This window comes from Corticium candelabrum, chromosome 1, assembly GCF_963422355.1.
Source record: "Corticium candelabrum chromosome 1, ooCorCand1.1, whole genome shotgun sequence".
Taxonomy (NCBI): Eukaryota; Metazoa; Porifera; class Homoscleromorpha; order Homosclerophorida; family Plakinidae; genus Corticium; species Corticium candelabrum.
Window position 1 is genome coordinate 14,517,242 of NC_085085.1, and position 21,027 is coordinate 14,538,268.

A 21,027-nucleotide genomic window follows, 5' to 3' on the forward strand; every position below is an offset into this window, starting at 1 on the left:
ACATATCACATGCCATTACCGATTTTGTTGCCACAGGGGGATGCGCTGTTGTTGATTGTTTCTACAACGTTGCTAGAAGCGGCTTAATTCACACACACGCTCATGTCTCTTCTCACGGTCGAGCGTGCTTCTCCATCCGAAGGAAGCGCCTCGGAATCGGTGCGGATCTTTGTGCGCGTCTGTGTTCTTGTGTAAGATGGAGAGCGATTGAGAGCTTATTCTCTCTGTGTTATTAGGACCTCCTAGACGCAGACGACCCGCAGGCCGAAGAACGATCGAAATGGTAGTCGAAACGTCTCGCTTTTCCGTCTCCTATCGCTTTCGTTCAACGTGTAGAGTCGATTTCATTGTCGCTTTTTGTAGCTCGAGTGTCGAAGGCTTTCTAGCGACGAAAAGCATCGCCGTTGGCCTCGGACATCGCATGCAATGGCGCCTGAACAGCTCTCAGTATCAAGGTAAGACTGTGGAGTCGACCGTAGAGGTCATTTGACGTCATCAGATCCGAGAGTCCGTGGTGGCACTCATTCTCGTTTCTAGGAGAAGGCTACGCGCATCTTCGAGCTCTCGTTCAGTTGATATGTCCGCCCGACGAATGTAAACTAGTAAGTCTTGTCTCTGGATACTCTGTGTGTTGCATGTTGCGAGTCCTTAGTCAGTAGTTCATTGTGGTTGTTGACGGGCAGGCGGTAGAGTTGGAGAGCAGGCTCTCCTTTCGACGCTATTTCGTTATGGTGGCGAGAATCGGCGTGCAGGACACGGAGGAGAGCGCCATTCTGGGAGTCGATTGGGTCGAAGGCAGCAGGTCAGACGACACAAAATTTGATGCTCGAGATGTTGGTGGATATTACCATTTTTTTGCTGCTAGACTTCGTGTAGGGTTGGTGTTTCCTATTTGGAGGGATGTACATGTTGTACTAGACGGTGATGGGTGAGTGTCTTGTCATGTCATCTATGTTGTCTACAGCTGAGAATGCAGCAGCCCTTCAAGTCATTCCTCTCCTATCTGTTTAGTGGCTTTAGCGTGAGCTCCGGCAGCCGCACACACACGTTCAAGCCCGTCTCTGTTCAATGCATGTGGTAGATTCTCAATCAGATTTTTGTGTTAAACGCGCAAGAATGGTATATTGTGCTGTTTCGTCGGATAGGGCCGCCTTTCAGGCTCTTCACAAGGCCTGCGAGAATGCACGGCGTTATAACTACTATCCCGCTGCGGGCAGTTTGTCTCACACCTGGATTGGTTATTATTTGTCTGAAATGACTAATGAAGTTGTCAGTCTGAATGAATGGTTAGCTTGTAGCTGGCATTACAAATTGTCTAGTGATCGAGGATGCTTGCTATGCATAGGAACATAATGAACGACCTTCAATCTGACAGACCTGAGACTCCTCCTCTTGATCCTAGACAGCTTGTCAAGTATTATGAGTAGCTCTAGTGTTGCTTGTTGGGTTGGTCACTTTGGGCTGTTGTAGGCCTAGTGAGAAAGAAATTATCAAGCAAGCTATCTATGTCAAACTGAAGGATGTGATGATGAGAGTTGATCTTGAGAGTATCACCAGCAAAGAAGTATGTTTGTAATTGGCTAGTTCAATCAACTATGTAGACAATAGTGTGTTAGTTGTATTGTTCATTGTCAGGGTTCAGTTGATTCTTTGATTAGTATGATTCGATATGTTAGGACAGTGGGTGTTGGTTGTTGTTGTTGGTTGTTTTTGTTGTATTGTGGGTAATTTATAATTTCATTTTGTAGATTAGAGTTATTCACTTTTGTCTGATTTGTTTGATCCAGTTCTTTCTGCCATTAGTCCAGGCCATCTCTGTGTGTTGCATTACGAGCATTTTAATGTCAAATTTATAATAGTAGTACTATGCCTGTGTGTGCATGCTGATGGGGGTGTTTGTAACATCATGTGATTGTGTATGCATCAAGGTGCGAGAGCGGTTGCAAATCGTCATGGAAATGGACCTACGTAGCTACAAATCATTTATTGATGAGCAAATCATAAGGATCTTTGGTCAGATGGAGAATCCATCACAGATATTGGAGCATCTATACCTGGTGAGTATTGAAATAGAGAGAAACTGATTGACGTATGTTTACTTATACACAATATGTTATTGTAGGGATCAGAATGGAATGCCTCTAATTTGGAGGAATTAAAAGAACTGGGGTTATATAAGTTGATCTGTCTTGATCAAACCTGTTTGCATGGCATTGTTGTTTACATAGAATTGGTCACATTCTGAACATTTCACGTGAGATAGACAACTTTTTTCCTCCTGAATTCAAATATAAGAACATCAGGTAAGACAACAGCTGTACACAGTACTATCTGTCAGATCATCAGTGTCATTTTGTTGCTGTTTGCAAATTGCTAGAGTATTCGATGATGAGCACGCCGATCTGCTTCGTCACTGGGATGACACGTTTCGCTTTATCCACACAGCAAAGTACTAATGTTTGTTTGATAGGAAAATTTGTTTTAGGGGTAGAATAAAAAGTTGACTCTATTTGACATCTACATGTATTAGATTGGAGGGATCGAAGGTGCTTGTTCACTGCAAGATGGGAATCAGTCGATCGGCATCAACGGTATATGCGTTTGTAGCTGCACCTGGATGGTCGTGATCTGTTTGTATGTACAACAGGTTATTGCCTATTTGATGAAAGAGAAGAAATGGGATCTGGATGTGGCATTGAGCTTTGTAAAGGAATGTCGATCTATTATCAACCCAAATGCCAACTTTCGTAAACAGTTGAAGGAATATGAAGGGATTATTAGTGCAAGGTAACACATTATTTTCAGTATTGTTATCTGATATATGTGGCAGTGACGGTTGTATTGTTACAGATACAATCCTCATTGGGGACAAATGGCACCACAGCAGTTCCGTAAACGTCATCATTCCGAGGCGTATTTGCTTGATCTTTACCAACAACATTTTGGAGAGTCAGCAATGGAGAAAGTCGCATCTGATGACCAACCGATGGATGATGGAGAAGAGCATGACCATATGACTCTTCAGGTACAGCACACATTAACTAAAGAAGAAGTGAGAAAGTCATGGTGTTCAGGCATGGATGTGGATAGCTACGAGTTGGAAGGACAATATTTACAGCAGACAAAAGCTAGTCGTCTGACCGAATATTTGTCATCATTGGAAAAGGCCGAAGTGCCATCATACGAGGGTCTTCAAGAATTTTCATTTTCATCTATCTCGATGGAAGAAGCGCAGGTGTTTCGTCGTGCAGGATCACTAAGTCCATCTGCTCTAACTGGAGCTTGTGGTAGAGGAACACCATCTGCCAAAAGGATGAGGAGGGTTACTTCATCACCCATTGAGCCCTTCTTCAGCCATGCTGCTACTACCCAGCCTTCTACTTTAGATTATGCACAATCCAAAATTGAAATTTCTACCGAATCAGAACTGGATGAGCATACCAACATTGAATGTAACCGAATTACCAAAATTTTTCAACCTTCTGCTTCAGTGTTTGTATCTCCTAGAGCTTCATTGTCCGTTGGTTCTCCCTGTCCAAATCAAGTAGAAAAATTACCCTTAGAACCAATGTCTCCTATGGCACAAACTATCACTAGTAGACAATGTGACAGTGTCAAAGTAATGATTTCCAATTTAGAATCACTTTCTGGTTCAGAGAATTCACAGAACAAACAGCTATCGCTGAAACTTCAGTCGACTGGTAGTTTTAGAATAGATACAGTGTCTCCTTCAAACTCAACAGAGGATGAAGAAATGAATGGGCAGTTGCATACAAGAAGTAATACAGCAAGAACTGTCACAAGTCCCTTGATTGACGATTACACTAGTAAATCACCACAGGTATTGTCTCCCAAGCAATCTCCTGAACCAGCTGATGAGCACTCAAAGAATAATGAGAAAGTCCATTGTGTAGTAAGATCGGCCACTTGTTTATGTAGTGAGAAGAGTGATGAGGATGAACATGAGACTGCTACTACTGAGAATCACCAAGATGATGTTGTGGAAGGAGTCGGTGTTAAACAGATTGTACTTAACATTGAAGCACAGTTTGGTAGCAATGGAAGCAATATTCATAGTCCATCTTCTGACGTCCAAATTCAATCTCCCACCTTTGATTCCGAGCAGCAGTCAATAATTGAAGATACTGAAACAGAGGTCGAAGTGCAGAGGATCATGGAACGACTCGCTTCTCCTACACCATTATTTTATACACCGGCGACATCACCAACTCAGTTGGAAAACCGAACAATAGGGCTAACCTCGTCTGCTACATCAACTCCCTTGTGCTGGACACCTGCAGTGTCTTCACCTAAGCTTTCTCCTTGCTCTTCTTTCTCAAAGCTTCCAGCAGAGCAAGATAATCAGGAGGACTCTGAATTGACAGAAACAAAAGTGGCCATGTTGGTTCAGAAGTTTCAAGAAGTAACCAAATCTAAGAGTCATACACTTCCACGGTTTTCAGAGGCTGCAAGTCAACGTAAGCTTGTCACATCAGCCAAGAGAGATGCAGGCTGTGAAAACTCATCATTAACTCTTCCCAGCCTCACAACTAAAAGCAGATCTGGAAGTTCATCACTTCACAGAAGTCAGTCATTCAGCAGTCCCAATTCGCCTACTCGTGAACGTCGCATTGAACAGAGAGAATCAGAAAACAGTTCACTTATGTCACCACGTACAAGACGACGCAGTATTGCAATTGGCTGGAACAATGATGATGCTGATCTGGACAAGCATAGGGGAGTTAGTGTCCAGCTACTATTGGAAAAATTCCGTAAACTGGGTTCAGCATCAACATCATCTAAAGTGGGCGTGAGAAGCCAACAGTCTGGTGAGGAGGTTGCAACATCAATTTGACTCTTACTGTTTGGAGGCACTTCTACATTGAACTGTTGGTGTTGATTTGTATGTTTTAATATTCAGCTTGCAGTTCATTGTACATACTTCCTATTTTTCTATTGCCAGTGCAATACAGAATACAGAGTCTGAAGTTTGGTTAGATTGCTACTCTGACATGTCAATTGAAATGGCTGGTTTCAAAACACCAGTGTGTTATGCTTGTGTGCAGGCCATGCTGATCGGACTATATCTTCTAAATTATGGCAACCCATAATTGTGTGTGGCTTACTATGGGCAAAATTCAAGTAGTGAATGTAGAAATGAGTACAGTATGTGTTGAGTGTCATTGTATAACACTCACTGTTGTCAGTAATAACTCCATCAAAATTTCAAACAGAACAAAGTTGTCCAAAAAAGAATAGCATCACAACAAGACTGGCTACTGATGGCTAGTATTAAATTATCCCTTCTGCAAGGTCATTCTTCTGGAGTGGCCCTATAAGAGAAATAGCGCACTGTGCGTGTGTGTGTGTGTGTGTGCCCATTTTGCCCACCTTATTTCTCATAAAACTCTGATTAATTAAATTGCAAACCTACCACTGAAGCAAGTTGACTTGACATAACTTATATCAGTGTGTGAATGTAATACCATATTTAACAGAGGTTAGATGCCCATGTACCACAACATACCATGTACAGTAGTTTGATCCATCTTTAATATAAACCGTCAACTCTCATCATCTGTATCTGATGCTAAAACTTCTGCTTGATTTGTACCACTCTAATAATAACCATAACAGTAAATAAAAGACACGGGACAAGATGAGAACGACAACCAACCGGTTGCTTCATTTCACCACCAAACACCCCAAGTCCAAAGAAGGCAGATTTGAACTACAAAACACTGAAGTTTGAACATCATGTGCCATAGGTTCATGTGCAACAGCAACCTTCTTCTGTGGAGGTGTCTTTGGAATAAAATCATATTCATTGTCACTATTATTTTTTGAAGGCTGTGGATGCGGGAGAGCAATTTTGCCCACTGCTGTACATGAAACGTCTTGTGAAGGTTCAATCATGTCGACAGAATGGTTTATTTGACTCTGCTTTTCTTGACTATCACTCTTTACTTTCATTGGTTCTGCTTCTTCATAGTTTGGAGAAGCAGCTTTAGGAATTTCTGATATATCTTGAGAGAAAAGTTGTTTTTCAAATGAGGCATCGTCCGCTATTGCGTCATCACTATTGCCAGGTGGTGTAGGGATGTGTCTGGCATTGGCAGCAGGAGTTGATGTTCGATGTTTTGTTATGTCGGTTTGTTGAGTTAAGTTGACGGTTTGTGATGTTTCCTGTGACTGAGGTGCAACATCTTCTACTAAAGTTGCTAATACAAAGTCAGCTTGAAATGCATTCTCACTTTTCAGTCCCAGCACTATAGGTCTGAATTAATGCAGAAACAACACTTAGTCAAACAAATGAGTGATCGTAGTGGTACCTTACTTTCCTGCAGTCTCAAAATGTAATGATACTGGCTGACTGACAGACTCTGCAAACATAACGACAGCCTGTACAGAACAGACACCATTAGCTAGTACAGTACCCCAAGTCTTATCAATTAATACTAATTTCTGACAGTTGTGTTTGACTGCCTCAAACAAAATTATAGAATGTGTTTGATAAAATTACAGTAATGTCTTTCACAGTGCGTACTTTCCAAAACCTGTAATAATTGAAATGTCACTGGAGAGCAACCATTGTTATGTCATAATTTCATACAAGTATTTTTCGCTAGTCATCCAATTTCAAACGATTCACAGCAAAATCATCAAATGTAAAGATTCAAGCTAGTTGCTGTAATTTAGACAAATGTGAACGAGTTAATTCTATTTTGAAGTTGCTTATTATTTAATAACAATTATTAGACCATTAATCAATTATCCAACTTTCAACACATCAAACTTTTTTCATAAATGAATGTTGTCATGATTTTTCTGTGCATGTGCAATGTACAACGTGACACTGATAGAAGAGAACAGTGTAGGCATGTAGTACAGACTTTAGACCAAAAAGTAGAAATCAACTGCAAAAGACTTCCACTATAGCAAAGACTATTGTGTGTCTTTGTGCAATCAATGTTATGACAAAATGTATCCCCTAGTCAACCGTCCTTCTCGGTGTCTTGCCCAAAAAGAGTTAGATAGAGAGTCTACTGTAATGTGATCTTGCTGCTACTCATCGTATGATTAATAAATAAATTAGTATAGTCATATTTCTGTGGCAGCACTGCTGATACCCACCCTTAATTCTTTCAGACAAAATGTGATTTCACTGTTCACTCCTATGTTATACGAGTCAAATTCTTCAGGATCAAGCGTCAACTCTGTCAGCAACACACGATTTGACTCTATGAAACAGAACAATGTGTACAGTAATGTTGGCACAAATACCCCGAACATCAGATAAAGTCGAAGCCCACGATTAGTAAATTGTAATGCATGCTAGTTATATACTAAATCTGACAATAAAATTCCAACCAAGACGTGGAAGTGAGATAAGTAGAAATAAAAGACAGAAAGACAAAAAATGTTGTTCAATAACAATAAACTTCAAACAGTTATTATCAAACCATAAATTAATAAAAGAGAGGTGAAGCCTCATGATGACATCACATTGTCTATTGGTCGGTAATGACACCACTTCTTGTCTATTGATCGGAATAGCTTCATTTGCATCTGCGCTAATCGAGTATAAATACAGTCGGTCACGGTGATTGGTCGGTCATCAAGCAATTACTAAACCTTTAGCCCGGAAATCCGGGCCTCAGGTAATAATCCGTCTTGTGCTTGAAAGTGTGAAAGTATCGACCAATGCAAGTCAACACATAAAACAACTAAATTTACAGCTAAACAAACAAACAAATAGACGAAAAGACAAATAGACAGACAAAATAAAACAAATAGCAGATACCAATGTAACTGACCTTCATCGTCATCAACATAATTCTTCATCTTCAAGATCTCAGGATCACTGATCAAAGTTACTTCTTCCTGCTGTTGTCTAAAATTACTAATGGTATCTAAAAGAAGTCTTCAAGGCAACACGAATGCAACAACAAAGTCAAGTACAATTTATGAGACAAGCAAAGTAATTACTTAGATGATGCTGACAAGGTATTGGGACACATGTCTTTCGAGAAGACAGCCTGCAGTGTTTCACTCTCTTGAAAGTAAAGATTGTATGTCTTTACCATGCCTAACAAGTAAATATAAATCTCAGTCAGATTCACAAAGCTATTAGACTGCAATTATTGCCCATATCTGTTAGAGAAAAATATTTTAATAAAACAATACATATAAATTCATTTTCAGATTTGCTTCGTATTCCCTAATAACCAAGTGCAAAAGGTCGCAACACTATTTCTGTAAAAAGTTGTGGAAGGCAAAAATTAGAATTATAGAAATACGCCTACTCTATCCAAAGCCACGTCCACTCAATTTTCAACAGCAACATCTCAACTTCTGATCAAGTATACATTATGTATGTCAGAAATATCCAAGTTTTGTGGATGTGACCTCAGTCTCCCTAACAAACTAGACACTGGTACACTGTACACAAACTGTACATGTCTCATTACTCAGGTCAATTCAACTACTGTTGATGCAAGCGATGCCGACACCGTCAATTTGGGTGGGGCCCTTACCTACTGGGTATGTCATTTGTAGAACACCACTTATTTTTGTAGACCCGTTTTACGTCAAAAATTCATAGGCTACAAATCTATTCATAGGTGTGGCAGCCCTGCAAGTGTTGTACTTATCAACAAAATTTAGCATAAAAATCTCTGATAATAAAACTAGAAACATATAAATCACACATGCAGTTAAAAAGTTAGACTTAAAACTGTAACAATAATCTTGATAAATTAATTAATTTATGTTAAACTATCACTCCACGATACATGCGGTATAACTCAACATACACATCTGCAGACATAACAGTTTACCAATTAAAAGCCGTTGTCCACTTATTAATATTAAACCAGTTTTGCAATTTATGATAGAGTAACCGACCAAATCTGTAGTTCAGAATAAAATCCAATCGAGAAGTTTTCACATTCAGTTTTATTTGACACGTGTCAACAATCTTATCCATCATCTGCGGTGATCGAAACACATTCAGACATGACTACAACAACACCAGTCATTGCAACAACTTTTCCAAAATTAATTGCATGATGTATAAACCAACTTTCATAGCAATTTTGCACTTCTGCTGTACATCTTGTGAAGAAGATCCGCTTTCAACGCTCAGATCATATGTGTGGAAGAAAGCAGGCAAGAACAGAAAGCAAGCATAAGCGGAACGTGCAGAATTGACTGTTCTCAAGGACAACTAAAGTAATACATGTTATATTTATAAACAAACGTTGTATATGCATATTTTTATCTACTCTTATCAATACAGCTGACCCTAATGAAGTTACCATGTGGGCAAGAAGCTAATTAATTAAACAAACATTAAAATAATTAAAAGTATTGCAAATTGATTAAATACATTGATAAATAAAAAATTGTTGCAATAATAAGCTACGTATATGTTCAGTACACTTCAAGTCAAGAAGTTGATAGTCAATTCAATTGTCTAAAATCAAATGATCGAGAACCCTAATGCATAGTCTATCTATCCCTACATCGACTTTGATGAACTAACTATACAGTATGAACAGTTACAAATTCCACGCACCATAAAATGTTGTGTAGTTCTATCTTCTAACTAAATTAATTAATTATTAATAAATAACATTTTTGACATTTTAGTATTGTATTGTAATGTTGAATAGCATTGCTTAGTTAAAATATTTTCGTGGCTAACTCCAGTGGAAAGAGCTTCGACGTAAAGCTCATCTCCTATTTTGGCCAGACAGTGAACGGCCTTGGCAATCACTGGCAACAAACATCAAACGATTAGAAAACCGACACGCTAGATTAGAAATTAGACCTCACCTTTCACAAATCGTGACGAAATAGTGCAAATCATGCGTACTGCATGAGCTGATAAAGCAAAACAATACCAGACCTCTTGAACTGTAGAAACGCGCGGAGTACCGCGCATGTGGCATAGCACGTGCTAATGCTAATTAGATAAGAGCGAAGAGACCGCGCAGAGACATCAAATCGTCAGTCAAACTGTAGAGCCGAAAGACTAGACTATACATCGAATTCTTTAGATGTGTACGTAATCTATAGTTTATAATTTGAAATGAATATTTGAAATTCAAAAGATCAATTTGAAATTCAATTGTTTCCTAATGTCACACAGAGTGCAGAAGTACTCCATATCCTCCTAATATTGCCTCTTGTGATCCATATCCCTTTTCGGTAAGACTAGACTGAACCAAACTTATGTCATCATCAGATACAGCTAAACATAGACATCAGGTTACCACTTTTCTCTCTCTTTAATTAATTAATTGTATATTACTTACTTTGATTAATAAGTGCAATTACTGACCCACCGCCACCACCTCCAGTCAATTTTGAGTACAATCCGTATTTAGCCGTTATAGAGCAGATGTCATTGATCGAGGCGTGACTTACACCAATGGCTTGTAATAGATGCTGATTTATGTCCCACAGTGTCTATGAAATGATGACTAGATGGCATAATTATACTTGCACATGAATTATTGCCTCACCTCAAGCTCAGAAAATAAACTCAATTTCAAATCTCTAGACTCATCATCACTCTCGCCGTCTGTACCACCAGACATACATGACTACAGGTACGTGCAGGCACACACACACACACACACACACACACACACACACACACACACACACACACACAATCACCACCACCACAAACAATTGCCACCTGCCAGCTGATAAAGCAGAGTCCTGAATTTATCAGAAAGATTTCCAATTGCATCCAGCACTGGTCCGATTATTGTGGGATACTACAACATAAAACAACAATATAGTTAAACGCCCAATATATAGTTAGCTGCTAATTTCTGCCAACTTGAATCGCATCTGACCTTATCATAACGCTCTCGCACACCAGCTACTAGTCTCTTTGTGCTTCGAGGTACCTTTGTGTCAATCAACAGAATTCGCAAAGATGGGACACTACACACAGTAGCTGATAAATCACCATGCTGCATATATGCAAGGCAAAGATAAAATATAGATTAAGCATCATATGTCCTTGTATCAATAACAGCTTGAAATTCTGTATGGTTTATAACAGTTCGCATAAAACATAATTGCTTAGCAAGAGCATCTTCAAATTGTTGTCGTAAAAATTTGTGTGATTTAATTAAGTTAGTATCCCAAAATATTTAAAAGTTGCAGTTAAGTGGCTTACATTAGACTGTCAAAACTAACGTACCGAGGTAAAGGCATGATGTCTCCTTTTGTATAACTCATACAGCCACCATATGTGCAGATTGTATTATCAATTCCAGAAGGATTCCCATGTATGAGACGTTCTCCTTCCAGTGCCCACATGTTGATCAACTTCAAGTCACTCTCATTATAACAACTAGTCGTTGTCAATGCTTCCACTCCAACAGGTAGTGTGATACCACCATTTGATTTGCACGATGTTGGTGTTACAGCCTTAGCAAAAGTAAGAAAACCAGCTGAGAGACACACCGAGTATGCAGCTGAAGAGCCGAGACCAGCTGCAAATGGAAACTGAGACTTCATTTCAACTGACAAAGAAGGAAACCGCCTGCAACAGTAGGCATACATAATGCATGTATACCAAGTAAGGTTGATTGAATTCAATAATCTCACTCGCTACTGTCACTGCATATTGATAGCATCAGAAACAGAAATGTTATGATTGCCAACTCTTCAACTGTCAAGACCTCTTTGTCACTGTTCATTCCACATAATTTCTTCAACGTCTTGATTTCATCAGGCGAAGGACGTCTGGGGCTCTTTGAATGCTCTAAAACTAGAAAGCCCATTCAGTCATATGTCACACAAAGTTGTCTGGTTCTTCACATTTTCAAATTCTATGGTAAACTAACAGTGGGTATCGATCAATTTTAGCTGTTCCGTATCAAGATTTGTTTTGACCAGTTTATAACTATTTCTGACAAAGTTACATCAATTTAAGTAAATAACAGATCTGCTGATTTGTGATGTCCCACCACACACAAGTAAGATCAAGGTACTACATGAGCCTCTCGCGTAAGCAAATTTGGTGGGAAGACTGCACAACTTCTCTGGCGCAGCTTTGTGCCAATCATGCAATTGAACTAGAGATCATCTTGTGTGTGTATACACCTGTCGCCTCAACATTGTGACTATACTGTTACGTCTGTATACATATCGTATTAACTTAAATACTAAACGACAATTCAATTTAATTGTCATGATGTCAGTCACATTCTTAGCACTGCATACGTACTTATTCAATTCCTTACAACCTTTTAATCAATAGTCTTTCATCTCACAGCAAAATGGTATTGAGACAATATTAATTAATTAATTAATTAATTAATTAATGAGCACGCTTACAACCGTTGCTTGCTAGCTCATCACAGCTCCAGCATTTCTGAGTGCCAAAGTCTTTCAAATCAAGTGTAACCTGTCCGACGTCTGTACGTTGTATGTTCACGAACAGGCGAAGACTGAGGCTTGCAGCCAAGGCAGTCTGAAGACAAAAGGAAATGTCTGTCACAAGCTGTACGCTGGACGAGTAGCAAACTCGTCATTGCCTTTCCGTAGACGACTGCATGCTCTCCTGTTAGAATAACTTTCCCAGGCGCAGAAACAACAACACAATCTTCAAACATTGCCCGCAAGTAATTTGTCCCAATCCGTTCGCGGCCTCTACTAATAAGTCTGGGTATTCGAGGCTAAATATATTAATTTTAATAATTAACATACTGTTTTCAAAATTACACGCAAACTACAATGTTTCTATATGTAGGCCTGTATTCATTCTTCTATATCATTTTCTCCTTCTACATCTTCATCTGGAGCACACTGAAAGACATAAGCAGTTTTAATTTCAATACAGTTTTAATTTATAAAGCTTTCATTTTTAATTTATACACTTTATATTTATACAGTTTTAATTATACAGTTGAGTCTCCAATTACAGACACACCAAGTATTCAACAAATGAGACTGATCCATCGTAATTGTAGATCATATATTGCATGGAGAGAAAGCCTCTGGTGTCTACACGAACTGAGACTTTAGTTGCTAATGTAAGAGCTTTCAGGGATGGCTTTAGCATAGTAATGTTGAATCTTCAAACAAAGTCATTAGAATCAAAGGAAGTGAAAGATACTTAGCTTGGTAGTCTACCTGTTTGTTTGTGTCTGCTGACAATCAAACGTCTCCATCATTTCTGAATCACTCGGTATCTCAAACTATATACACAAGATATTATAGCTAGAGCACTTGCACTAGTACTGGCAATCATCAACTAACATGCATGCTTCCAGCATTTCCAAACGTAGAAAGACGAAAATATGGAGCATCCGGAGACATGAGAAGTTGCAGCACATCACTTGTCATGTCCAGCTCTGCAAACACTTCACGCATACCCTCAGCCTACACGAAACATGCTAAGTAAAAGAGAAGAGTAGTTGACCACTATAACATTAACACCTTCAAAATAGCTTTGTTGACAACATTGGCACTGCAAAAATCAAAATCGAGTGTTTCCTCTGGCTCTTGTGTTCTAATACTGCAATCAGTCAGTACACCATTTTCTTCCAGCCTGTGAAAGTAACTAATTTCTAGATTTTTGTGTAATTCTTATGCACACTTGGCAACATACAGAAGCACTAAAGGAGAGCCGTATCCATCATAACATATTTTTAGTGCTGTGTGTTGTGTGAGATCTTTGCTACCAAAGATGTTCAAGCATTCCTAAACCAACTCAGTAACACTCAATTATATACTCAATCACACTCCAAAGAAGTTGCCCATTCATTACATCCAAAGTTATCCACTAACAGTAACACGTCAATAAGTAAAAGGGATAGTCAAAGGTCATGGCCCCTGCGTAGCCACGCAAAACAATATATAAAAATTGTGGCATTTTATGGAAGCATTTCAGAGCTATGCTATCCCAATGTGAAAATCAAGATAAATATTAACTACCGGTGCCATCCCTACTTAGGGAGTGCTAGCGCACTCCCAAATTCTTCTGCCCCATGCAACCAGTATGACACACTTGGTCAGTGGTTGCCACATGCATATGCACTATATACATACAACAGCAGTTGTATTTTCAATACATAAAAAGAGATGCCTACAATAGCTCGACTATTGGATAACACATAATTTCACATGCACACTTCAGCTGAGCATGCCATGGTACCATAATTGCAAACAAGCAACATCATTTATAGATCTAACTTGTAGTAAAAACGTGTGCAAGAATTAATATATGATTATATATATATAAATCATTCTAGTATTATATATATCCTATACTATAATACGCAAACGCTCGGGAACGCCCACTTCCGTCTAGGGCAGGTAGTATACTATAATACACCAACCCACACTTCCGTCTGTCCACATGTCTGTCTGTCTGTAACGTGCCGATCAACACGACGCCAGTCTCGGATGCGCCCGCTGCAGTCGGAGTGAGCCGGCTCACGGGCCGCTTTTGCGTGCATGCGTGCGTCCGTGTGTCACAGAAGCTGCGTCTTCTTTGCAGAAGTGGCATACAACGATAGATTGCCACCGCCCAGATTGCCACCGCCCATAGGAGCGGGTAGTACTGGTATATATATATTCTTCTTCTATGCAAACTACCCCAAACTGCCCCAGACTACCCCAAACTACCCTACCCACCCAGTCCCTAAACATAACTACATTACAGTAACAGGAAAATCCCACAAGTCATCAAAGTCCAGGTTCAGTCTACTGTATAATAGCTTGGCATTATACTGCCACGGTCTCACTGACAACTGTTCCATAAATTTGAGTATGTCTGAGAGAAAGGTATGCTGTTCATTGATGAAGCTTTTGAGGCTATGGTCTTCAGCGTCTCTAGACTTGAGGGAGACCAGTGTCCTAAAGTTTCTACAATGAGCGGGTAGAAATGACCACCTGCTTGAGTAACCACCCTGTCATGCTTTTCGTCTTTCTCTATTTCACCAGCTTCTGCTGTGGCACCTGGTTTTATGGCTGCCTTGGAGACATAGGATGGTTGCATAGAATTCCTCACTGATACATCAAAGAATGTGGGACGGCCCTCCAGGAAATCTGGGTGAAACACATCACCAGGTCGATTATTGCTTTCCCCTCCGCACTTTTGTTCCCGTTTTGAATCTCTGTTATCAACAAGCAGTGCATGCCAGATAACCTCGCTGATTGCATTATGGCATTTTATGCGAAGAGGTCCATGCCCACAGCCAAGGACATATATATATATAATTAATTAATTAGTCTTTGTACCAAAGCCAGAGTTTCTGTCTTCATACCATCATCTATTCAAATACATAACACACTACACACACACACACACACACACACACACACACACACACACACACACACACACACACACACACACACACACACACACACACACACACACACACACACACACACACACACACACACAGATGTAGACTAAGTACTCTTGCAAATTAGGTAGTAGCATCACATCATTTACTACAGTAGTTTCTCACCAAGAGAACGTTCATGTTTATCTTGAAAGTAGCGGATTCCTCGTTGAATGAAAACTCTTGGAAAATGTCTGACTGCACAAAGGCATTGCCCTGGACACATTTAGCGTTTTCTACAGTTATTTTCAGTCCGTTGCTGCTCAAAAAACACGTTGCTGTCTAGAAAGTAGATTAGACAAACCCGTAATTTAAATTTAAAGCAAACAGCCATATTTGTTTACTTCTTTAAAATGGATAGCTTTAAGAATAGAAGAGAGTGTTCTCGCATTGTCTAGTTTAGCTACAAACATACATTGATGTAAATCCCGCGACTGACGAGTGAGCATGAGACTCGCAGACATGCCTAAATAAAGTCTGAAGTCCGAGGTCCCACTCTGCGCAGAGCCATATGGCTCTGCTCTGAGAGCCTCTGTGATTAGATAATAGCGTACCCAGGTCTTCGAAAGCGGACGACAAACAAGGTAGGTGCACATGCATGCTAAAAGTTAACTAAATTAGTGTAGTTTTTTAGTTAGGCTACTACATGTATAATCGAGTTAGTTTAGCCTCGGAGCCAGACCGCTTTTGCACGTGAGGAGAGGGGAAAGGGCGATCAAGAAGGCGGGGAGCTAATTGATTGAATCCAATTCAAATTTAGTGGTACAGTACACCGAGGACCGCGGGGCCGTACCGGACGTGCCTTTACCACTCTCTCAGGTGCAGTACCTACATTGGTACGGCGTGGTATTACGTTTGTGACAGCACACCGCAGTGATGAGCTCAACCGAAGAGCCTTGGATTGGTCCTCTTGACATTCTACTGGCTATAGCTCTCGTTTCGGTGTTTGTCTGGTACTTACGGCGCAGGAGACAACAAGCCAAAGACAGAGAAATGATAGACCTCCCTCCCATTAGAGTGCCAGAGACAGGGTCAGTTTCGGACGGATCGAATTAGTATAGATGTGAAGTGATTACTAACCACTTTCCACTTGCTCTCATAGTGCAAACAAAACGACTTTGACCGGAAAGCTTGTTGACAGGATGAAGTCTAGTGTAATTTTATGCAGTAGATGCCTAGCTATATCTAAATATAGACATCATCATCATCTAATATATTTACTTTCTACAGAATAAAAATTTGGTCGTTTTCTACGGATCACAGACGGGGACAGCTGAAGATTTTGCTGGCCGTTTGGGAAAAGAAGGACATCGGTTTGGGCTAAGAGGTTTGGTGGTAGACCTTGAAGAGTGTGACATGGTCTGACTGTTTGTACACAACTACTTTGTCTAAGAAATTAAAACTGACTGTCTTGGTTTGATTGTGAGATAGGAAGAACTACCTAAGTTGCCAGAGATTGAGAATTCTCTGGTTCTCTTTTGCATGGCTACATATGGAGAAGGTGACCCAACCGACAATGCTCAAGAGTTTTATGATTGGCTCAAGGACACAGACGAAGATTTAAGCGGCTTAAAATATGCTGTAATGATGACACACTGATTGTACATGATTAAACTTTAGTTTACTGTTTTGTTGTTTGAAGGTGTTTGGTCTGGGTAACAAGACATATGAACACTTCAATGCAATTGGACGTTTTGTGGATGCTCAATTGGAGAAGCTTGGAGCAGAGCGTGTATTTGAGAGAGGGGAAGGAGATGACGATGCAAAGTGAGATAGTTCTAACATTAGGAGATTTGTGTATTATATGATTTTGGATCAGTATTGAAGAGGACTTTGTCACTTGGAAAACTAACTTGTGGCTAGCAGTTTGTGAGAAGTTTGGACTAGAAGCTTCTGGTGAAGATGAAAGGTCTCAATTATAATAGGACAGACAGACGGATGGACAGACAAACGGACAGACAGACGCAGACAGACAGACAGATAACAGTTCAAATATATGTGATTGACAGACAGACAGACACAGACAGACAGACAGATAAAAGTTCAAATATATGTGATTGACAGACAGACAGACACAGACAGACAGACACAGACAGACAGACACAGACAGACAGACAGACAGGCAGACAGACAGACAGACAGACAGACAGACAATCAAGACAAGACAAGACATGTATTTCATGGTGATTATATATTGTGTATAACTTGGGTAGCCTTCGTGACTTTCGATTGGAAGTTTATGAGAATCTTGACAGAAGCAAGGTCTTTACAGGAGAAATGGGGAGATTGAAGTCTTACAACCATCAAAAGCCGTATATTTTTTAACATTACCAGACATTTCTATGGCAACTGTTTTGATTGTGTTTGCACAGTCCTTATGATGCTAAGAATCCTTACATGGCACCCTTGCTCGTGAATACAGAACTGCACAAAAGTGGTGATCGGTCATGCATGCACATTGAACTGGATATCTCTGGAACGAATATAAGGTATTTATGCAGATCTCAGTGTGCTGCATAATTACAAGCAACAGATGACATCATAAGAAGGGTTTGTAGCTGATCTAGCTGAAGTATCGGATGGCTACCATTTCTACACCTTTAAAGCTAAAATTAATAAATTAGAGATATAGGCAAATACCAGCGGACCAACTCGTTTCCAAGTCTTTTGTGTCAGTGCACCAGTTTGTTATGCATACGAGAAGGTCTTTTTTCTGTATTTGTTTATTTGTTGCAGAGGCACTGAGGCATGTGTATAATGGTTTGCATCTAAATGTCTTAGAAATCAGACTCTCTACAAATGTGGCCCAAAGATAAGCAGGCATTTGTATTGTGCTGCTGTGCAGTGGCTATCGAGGCATGAATGGGTTTCAGTAGTTCCATTAGGCAGATGACAGAGCGAGAATTCAAAACAAAAAGAGAAGAATTCTTGCATTTTGAAGAGATCACTTGTGCTGCTTAGGTGGCTGCAGACTTATGCCTGATTCGATACTAGATTTGGTACACACACATCAGAGCTGCATTTAGGTTAATTGGCAACAGTGTGGCTGAAGTCGCAATAGTATGCAATGAAAAATGATAGACATTGTAGTATAAGCTTTCAAATAACGTGTAGGCTATACATGTCTTTGTATTCGCGGTTACAAGTTATTTTTATACAGTATGGTTGCCATAGGTACAGTGCTGGAGATCATGTGGCCATCTACCCTACCAACAATGCTGCAATAGTACAGAAGCTTGCTGATTTACTTCAATTCGATTTGGATCAAGTGTTTAGTCTCATCAGTGTTGATGGTTAGCAATCAGTCCTACTCTGTGTGTAATAGACTTTCTGTCATTTGCTTGTTTGCTAGAACAAGCCACCAAGAAAAACCCATTTCCATGTCCATGTTCTTTTCGAACAGCTTTGTTACATTATGTCGATATCACTAGCCCTCCTCGAACTCACGTTTTAAAGGAAATTGCTAGGTATGCTTCTGACAAGAATGAGATTGATACTCTGCTTCAGATGGGATCTGGATCAGAAGAAGGAAAGGTGGGTAGAGGTGTGTGTATATACAATGCTCAATTTGCTCTGTAATGTTCTATTTTAGAGTGAGTACAATGAGTGGGTTATTAAGGATCATCGCAGTATTGTTGAAGTGCTGGAAAGCATGCCTTCTGTTCGTCCTCCGATTGATCATGTACTGGAACTGCTTCCTCGGTTACAAGCTCGTTACTTCTCAATATCTTCATCGCCAAAGGTCAGCACACAGAATGAGTCGACAACAAGCATGAAAAATGCCATGTAGACGACATTGCATTGTGATTTACATATGTACTATATATACATAGTGGTGTTCAGTTGTGTGTGTACAACTTTTCCAAACTACAGGTCGAAACTATGATATATTGGTTGGTCAGTAGTAGTACTGTATTATTGCAGATGTATCCAGAAACCATTCATGTAACTGCAGCGCTAGTGGACTACAAGACAAGGATTGGGCGGCGTGTTGAAGGCGTAGCAACATCATGGCTTGCCACAAAACGACCCAATGGTAAGAAATTTTTGTACAGGTAATTGATATTTGTAGGATGATTAATATTTGTAGACCACAGTCCACCCAAGGTGCCTATTTTTGTTCGCAAGTCAAACTTTCGTCCACCCATTAGAGCCATTAATCCGGTCATTATGATTGGCCCTGGCACAGGATTAGCTCCATTTCGTGGATTTATACAAGATCGAAGTGTTCTTGTGAAGAAAGGTTTATGACTCTTCTGTAGGACCAGACACCAATGATGAGATATTTTTGTGTAGGTCAAAAGATAGGAGACACATTGCTGTTTTTTGGATGCCGAAGAAAATCAGAGGACTATCTGTATGAAGAAGAACTCAACAGTTATCTGGAGGAGGGAACATTGAAAGATCTGCAAGTAGCTTTCTCAAGAGACCAGGTACTCCACAACTTGGTCAATATAGCTGTTAGTCTATTCAGGCTGAATTGGATGAGCAAGTGGGTAGTATTGCAGGGGGATAATGTTATCTTGGCTGGGGTACAGAGGTTTAATATCTAAGGAGGCTACATGGTTGTTGTGTTATAGTTATGTGCATTAAAAATCAGTTTGTTTCTGTAGGATCACAAAATCTATGTAACTCACTTGCTTCAAAATTGCAAGGAGACGGTCTGGAAGCTTGTAAGTGATGGTGGACACATCTGTGTTAGTGGGTGAGTACAACATGCTGGCTACTCGATGACTAAAATCCAAAGTAAATTTGATGTTTCTGTTTTTAGTGATGCCAAGTCTATGGCACGGGATGTGCATAATGCGCTAGTTAAAATTTGTCAGAATTGTGGAAAAATGACTGAAGCAGAGGCAGAAACATACATCAAGACACTGTCTACCAAAGGACGGTACTCAGTAGATGTGTGGTCCTAATGGTAGCAGACTGGTAGGCTGAATTGGTAGGAGATTAATTGTGTAGTCTAAGTTTCCTATCCAGAAATACAACTATGCTCAGTTAGTATGCATTTTGTGTGTCAGCATTTACTGCAGTGTCCATATGGTTTACTTACATGCATTGCTGCATGTACTTACTGTGCATGTAGACTTCCAGTCAGGGTGGAAGTCAGATTAGTTAATCACTGCTCTCTGTGTGATATGCTATTTGAGACAACACGACAAGTGTCAATTTGCAGAGGCAAGCAATATCTGAAAATGAATGAAACCATTTAAAGTCAAATTTCTAAGAGTGATCCGCAACTGTAAAGTACACAAACTGTAAATAATGATGACTATATCGTAGAATCATTTCAAAAATATTTTTTGTTCTGTACCACGGCTAAAAAGGATCAGAAACTTGTATACTACACGAGACTACGCTATAGTCTCTATCTAGCGTAGTCTCTATCTTTAATTAATTAATACGGCTCTGCACAAGAGGTACGTTGGAATGACACCAAACGATTCCAAAACTTTTCATTAGAAAAGGAAGGTATCAAAGTGTTGAATATAAAAGAAAAAATAAAAAGTTTTAACTGGAGGTGTCGGGGATTGAACCCGAGGCCTTCCGCACCTTCGGCGCCAGTTGCAAAGCGGACGCTCTACCACTGAGCTACACCCCCGTCTGATGATAGCCTACTTCTAAATGCGAAGTATAA

At 39.9% G+C, this 21,027-nt stretch overlaps 5 protein-coding genes and 1 non-coding gene across 9 annotated transcripts; 2 read left to right on the forward strand and 4 right to left on the reverse strand.

Annotated features, from left to right (window-relative positions):
• The first annotated feature begins 2 nt into the window (after positions 1-2).
• Positions 3-5,042, forward strand: LOC134196493 (protein phosphatase Slingshot homolog 2-like). Of its 2 annotated transcripts, XM_062665647.1 has the most exons (18): positions 3-159; positions 237-283; positions 364-455; positions 538-602; positions 684-802; positions 866-928; positions 1,012-1,077; positions 1,146-1,286; positions 1,346-1,414; positions 1,471-1,564; positions 1,929-2,057; positions 2,123-2,169; positions 2,229-2,303; positions 2,378-2,449; positions 2,531-2,591; positions 2,648-2,787; positions 2,851-3,452; positions 3,508-3,627. In XM_062665647.1, coding segments are annotated over exons 1-18 (1,941 nt in total). In that variant the 5' UTR covers positions 3-102; the 3' UTR covers positions 3,510-3,627. The 2 variants fall into 2 exon arrangements, with proteins under 2 accessions (XP_062521631.1, XP_062521623.1); XM_062665639.1 differs by having other exon boundaries at positions 4-159; positions 2,851-5,042.
• Positions 5,043-5,091: 49 nt separating this feature from the next.
• Positions 5,092-9,948, reverse strand: LOC134196531 (cell cycle checkpoint control protein RAD9A-like). 2 transcript variants are annotated; one of them, XM_062665691.1, is made up of 12 exons: positions 9,841-9,948; positions 9,710-9,780; positions 9,086-9,229; positions 8,908-9,022; positions 7,990-8,089; positions 7,818-7,924; positions 7,135-7,241; positions 6,338-6,402; positions 5,788-6,277; positions 5,678-5,731; positions 5,528-5,618; positions 5,092-5,333 (listed from the first exon to the last, which is right to left on the reverse strand). In XM_062665691.1, the coding sequence occupies exons 1-11, from the start codon at positions 9,872-9,874 to the stop codon at positions 5,565-5,567; spliced, it is 1,341 nt and encodes a 446-aa protein (XP_062521675.1). In that variant the 5' UTR covers positions 9,875-9,948; the 3' UTR covers positions 5,092-5,333; positions 5,528-5,564. The 2 variants fall into 2 exon arrangements, with proteins under 2 accessions (XP_062521675.1, XP_062521666.1); XM_062665682.1 differs by lacking the exon at positions 5,092-5,333 and having other exon boundaries at positions 5,384-5,618.
• An 82-nt stretch (positions 9,949-10,030) lies between these two features.
• On the reverse strand, positions 10,031-12,687 carry LOC134178330 (mevalonate kinase-like). The gene is made up of 9 exons (XM_062645196.1): positions 12,570-12,687; positions 12,370-12,505; positions 11,638-11,800; positions 11,228-11,572; positions 10,875-10,965; positions 10,712-10,793; positions 10,533-10,591; positions 10,323-10,476; positions 10,031-10,258 (listed from the first exon to the last, which is right to left on the reverse strand). The coding sequence occupies exons 1-9, from the start codon at positions 12,645-12,647 to the stop codon at positions 10,149-10,151; spliced, it is 1,218 nt and encodes a 405-aa protein (XP_062501180.1). The 5' UTR covers positions 12,648-12,687; the 3' UTR covers positions 10,031-10,148.
• A 15-nt stretch (positions 12,688-12,702) lies between these two features.
• On the reverse strand, positions 12,703-15,859 carry LOC134178342 (cell cycle checkpoint protein RAD1-like). The gene is made up of 8 exons (XM_062645206.1): positions 15,734-15,859; positions 15,516-15,671; positions 13,646-13,737; positions 13,474-13,585; positions 13,294-13,416; positions 13,168-13,232; positions 12,965-13,109; positions 12,703-12,840 (listed from the first exon to the last, which is right to left on the reverse strand). The coding sequence occupies exons 1-8, from the start codon at positions 15,851-15,853 to the stop codon at positions 12,793-12,795; spliced, it is 861 nt and encodes a 286-aa protein (XP_062501190.1). The 5' UTR covers positions 15,854-15,859; the 3' UTR covers positions 12,703-12,792.
• Positions 15,860-15,911: 52 nt separating this feature from the next.
• Positions 15,912-20,395, forward strand: LOC134178350 (NADPH--cytochrome P450 reductase-like). 2 transcript variants are annotated; one of them, XM_062645219.1, is made up of 16 exons: positions 16,153-16,420; positions 16,492-16,543; positions 16,620-16,748; positions 16,821-16,970; positions 17,032-17,156; positions 17,209-17,298; positions 17,603-17,701; positions 17,762-17,878; positions 18,564-18,682; positions 18,742-18,923; positions 18,982-19,131; positions 19,314-19,425; positions 19,480-19,632; positions 19,686-19,822; positions 20,003-20,094; positions 20,161-20,395. In XM_062645219.1, exons 1-16 carry the CDS (start codon positions 16,266-16,268, stop codon positions 20,303-20,305), a joined length of 2,007 nt encoding a protein of 668 aa, XP_062501203.1. In that variant the 5' UTR covers positions 16,153-16,265; the 3' UTR covers positions 20,306-20,395. The 2 variants fall into 2 exon arrangements, with proteins under 2 accessions (XP_062501211.1, XP_062501203.1); XM_062645227.1 differs by lacking the exons at positions 16,153-16,420; positions 16,492-16,543 and adding an exon at positions 15,912-15,973.
• A 510-nt stretch (positions 20,396-20,905) lies between these two features.
• Trnaa-ugc (transfer RNA alanine (anticodon UGC)) lies at positions 20,906-20,991 on the reverse strand. The gene is given in 2 exon segments: positions 20,906-20,941; positions 20,956-20,991. It is a non-coding gene; the product is annotated as a tRNA-Ala (tRNA).
• Positions 20,992-21,027: the final 36 nt, after the last annotated feature.

Excerpts from the sequence above, each read along its gene's own strand:
- LOC134196531 (XM_062665691.1), bottom strand. The coding sequence starts at position 9,874 with ATGATTTGCACTATTTCGTCACGATTTGTGAAAG. Across the intron at positions 9,023-9,085 it reads AGTGCAAAATTGCTATGAAA|TCATGTCTGAATGTGTTTCG; the intron begins GTTGGTTTATAC and ends GTGTTGTTGTAG. Across the intron at positions 6,278-6,337 it reads CATTTTGAGACTGCAGGAAA|ACCTATAGTGCTGGGACTGA; the intron begins GTAAGGTACCAC and ends GCATTAATTCAG.
- LOC134178330 (XM_062645196.1), bottom strand. The coding sequence starts at position 12,647 with ATGTTTGAAGATTGTGTTGTTGTTTCTGCGCCTGGGAAAGTTATTCTA. Across the intron at positions 10,794-10,874 it reads TGCGAGAGCGTTATGATAAG|TATCCCACAATAATCGGACC; the intron begins GTCAGATGCGAT and ends TTTATGTTGTAG. Across the intron at positions 10,477-10,532 it reads GTTTATTTTCTGAGCTTGAG|ACACTGTGGGACATAAATCA; the intron begins GTGAGGCAATAA and ends ATCATTTCATAG.
- LOC134178342 (XM_062645206.1), bottom strand. The coding sequence starts at position 15,853 with ATGTCTGCGAGTCTCATGCTCACTCGTCAGTCGCGGGATTTACATCAA. Across the intron at positions 15,672-15,733 it reads AAGCTATCCATTTTAAAGAA|ACAGCAACGTGTTTTTTGAG; the intron begins GTAAACAAATAT and ends TCTACTTTCTAG. Across the intron at positions 13,586-13,645 it reads GGCTCTCCTTTAGTGCTTCT|GCTGGAAGAAAATGGTGTAC; the intron begins GTATGTTGCCAA and ends TTACTTTCACAG.
- LOC134196493 (XM_062665639.1), top strand. The coding sequence starts at position 103 with ATGTCTCTTCTCACGGTCGAGCGTGCTTCTCCATCCGAAGGAAGCGCC. Across the intron at positions 603-683 it reads CGCCCGACGAATGTAAACTA|GCGGTAGAGTTGGAGAGCAG; the intron begins GTAAGTCTTGTC and ends GTTGACGGGCAG. Across the intron at positions 1,565-1,928 it reads AGAGTATCACCAGCAAAGAA|GTGCGAGAGCGGTTGCAAAT; the intron begins GTATGTTTGTAA and ends GTATGCATCAAG.
- LOC134178350 (XM_062645219.1), top strand. The coding sequence starts at position 16,266 with ATGAGCTCAACCGAAGAGCCTTGGATTGGTCCTCTTGACATTCTACTG. Across the intron at positions 16,544-16,619 it reads TTGACAGGATGAAGTCTAGT|AATAAAAATTTGGTCGTTTT; the intron begins GTAATTTTATGC and ends TACTTTCTACAG. Across the intron at positions 19,132-19,313 it reads CAATATCTTCATCGCCAAAG|ATGTATCCAGAAACCATTCA; the intron begins GTCAGCACACAG and ends GTATTATTGCAG.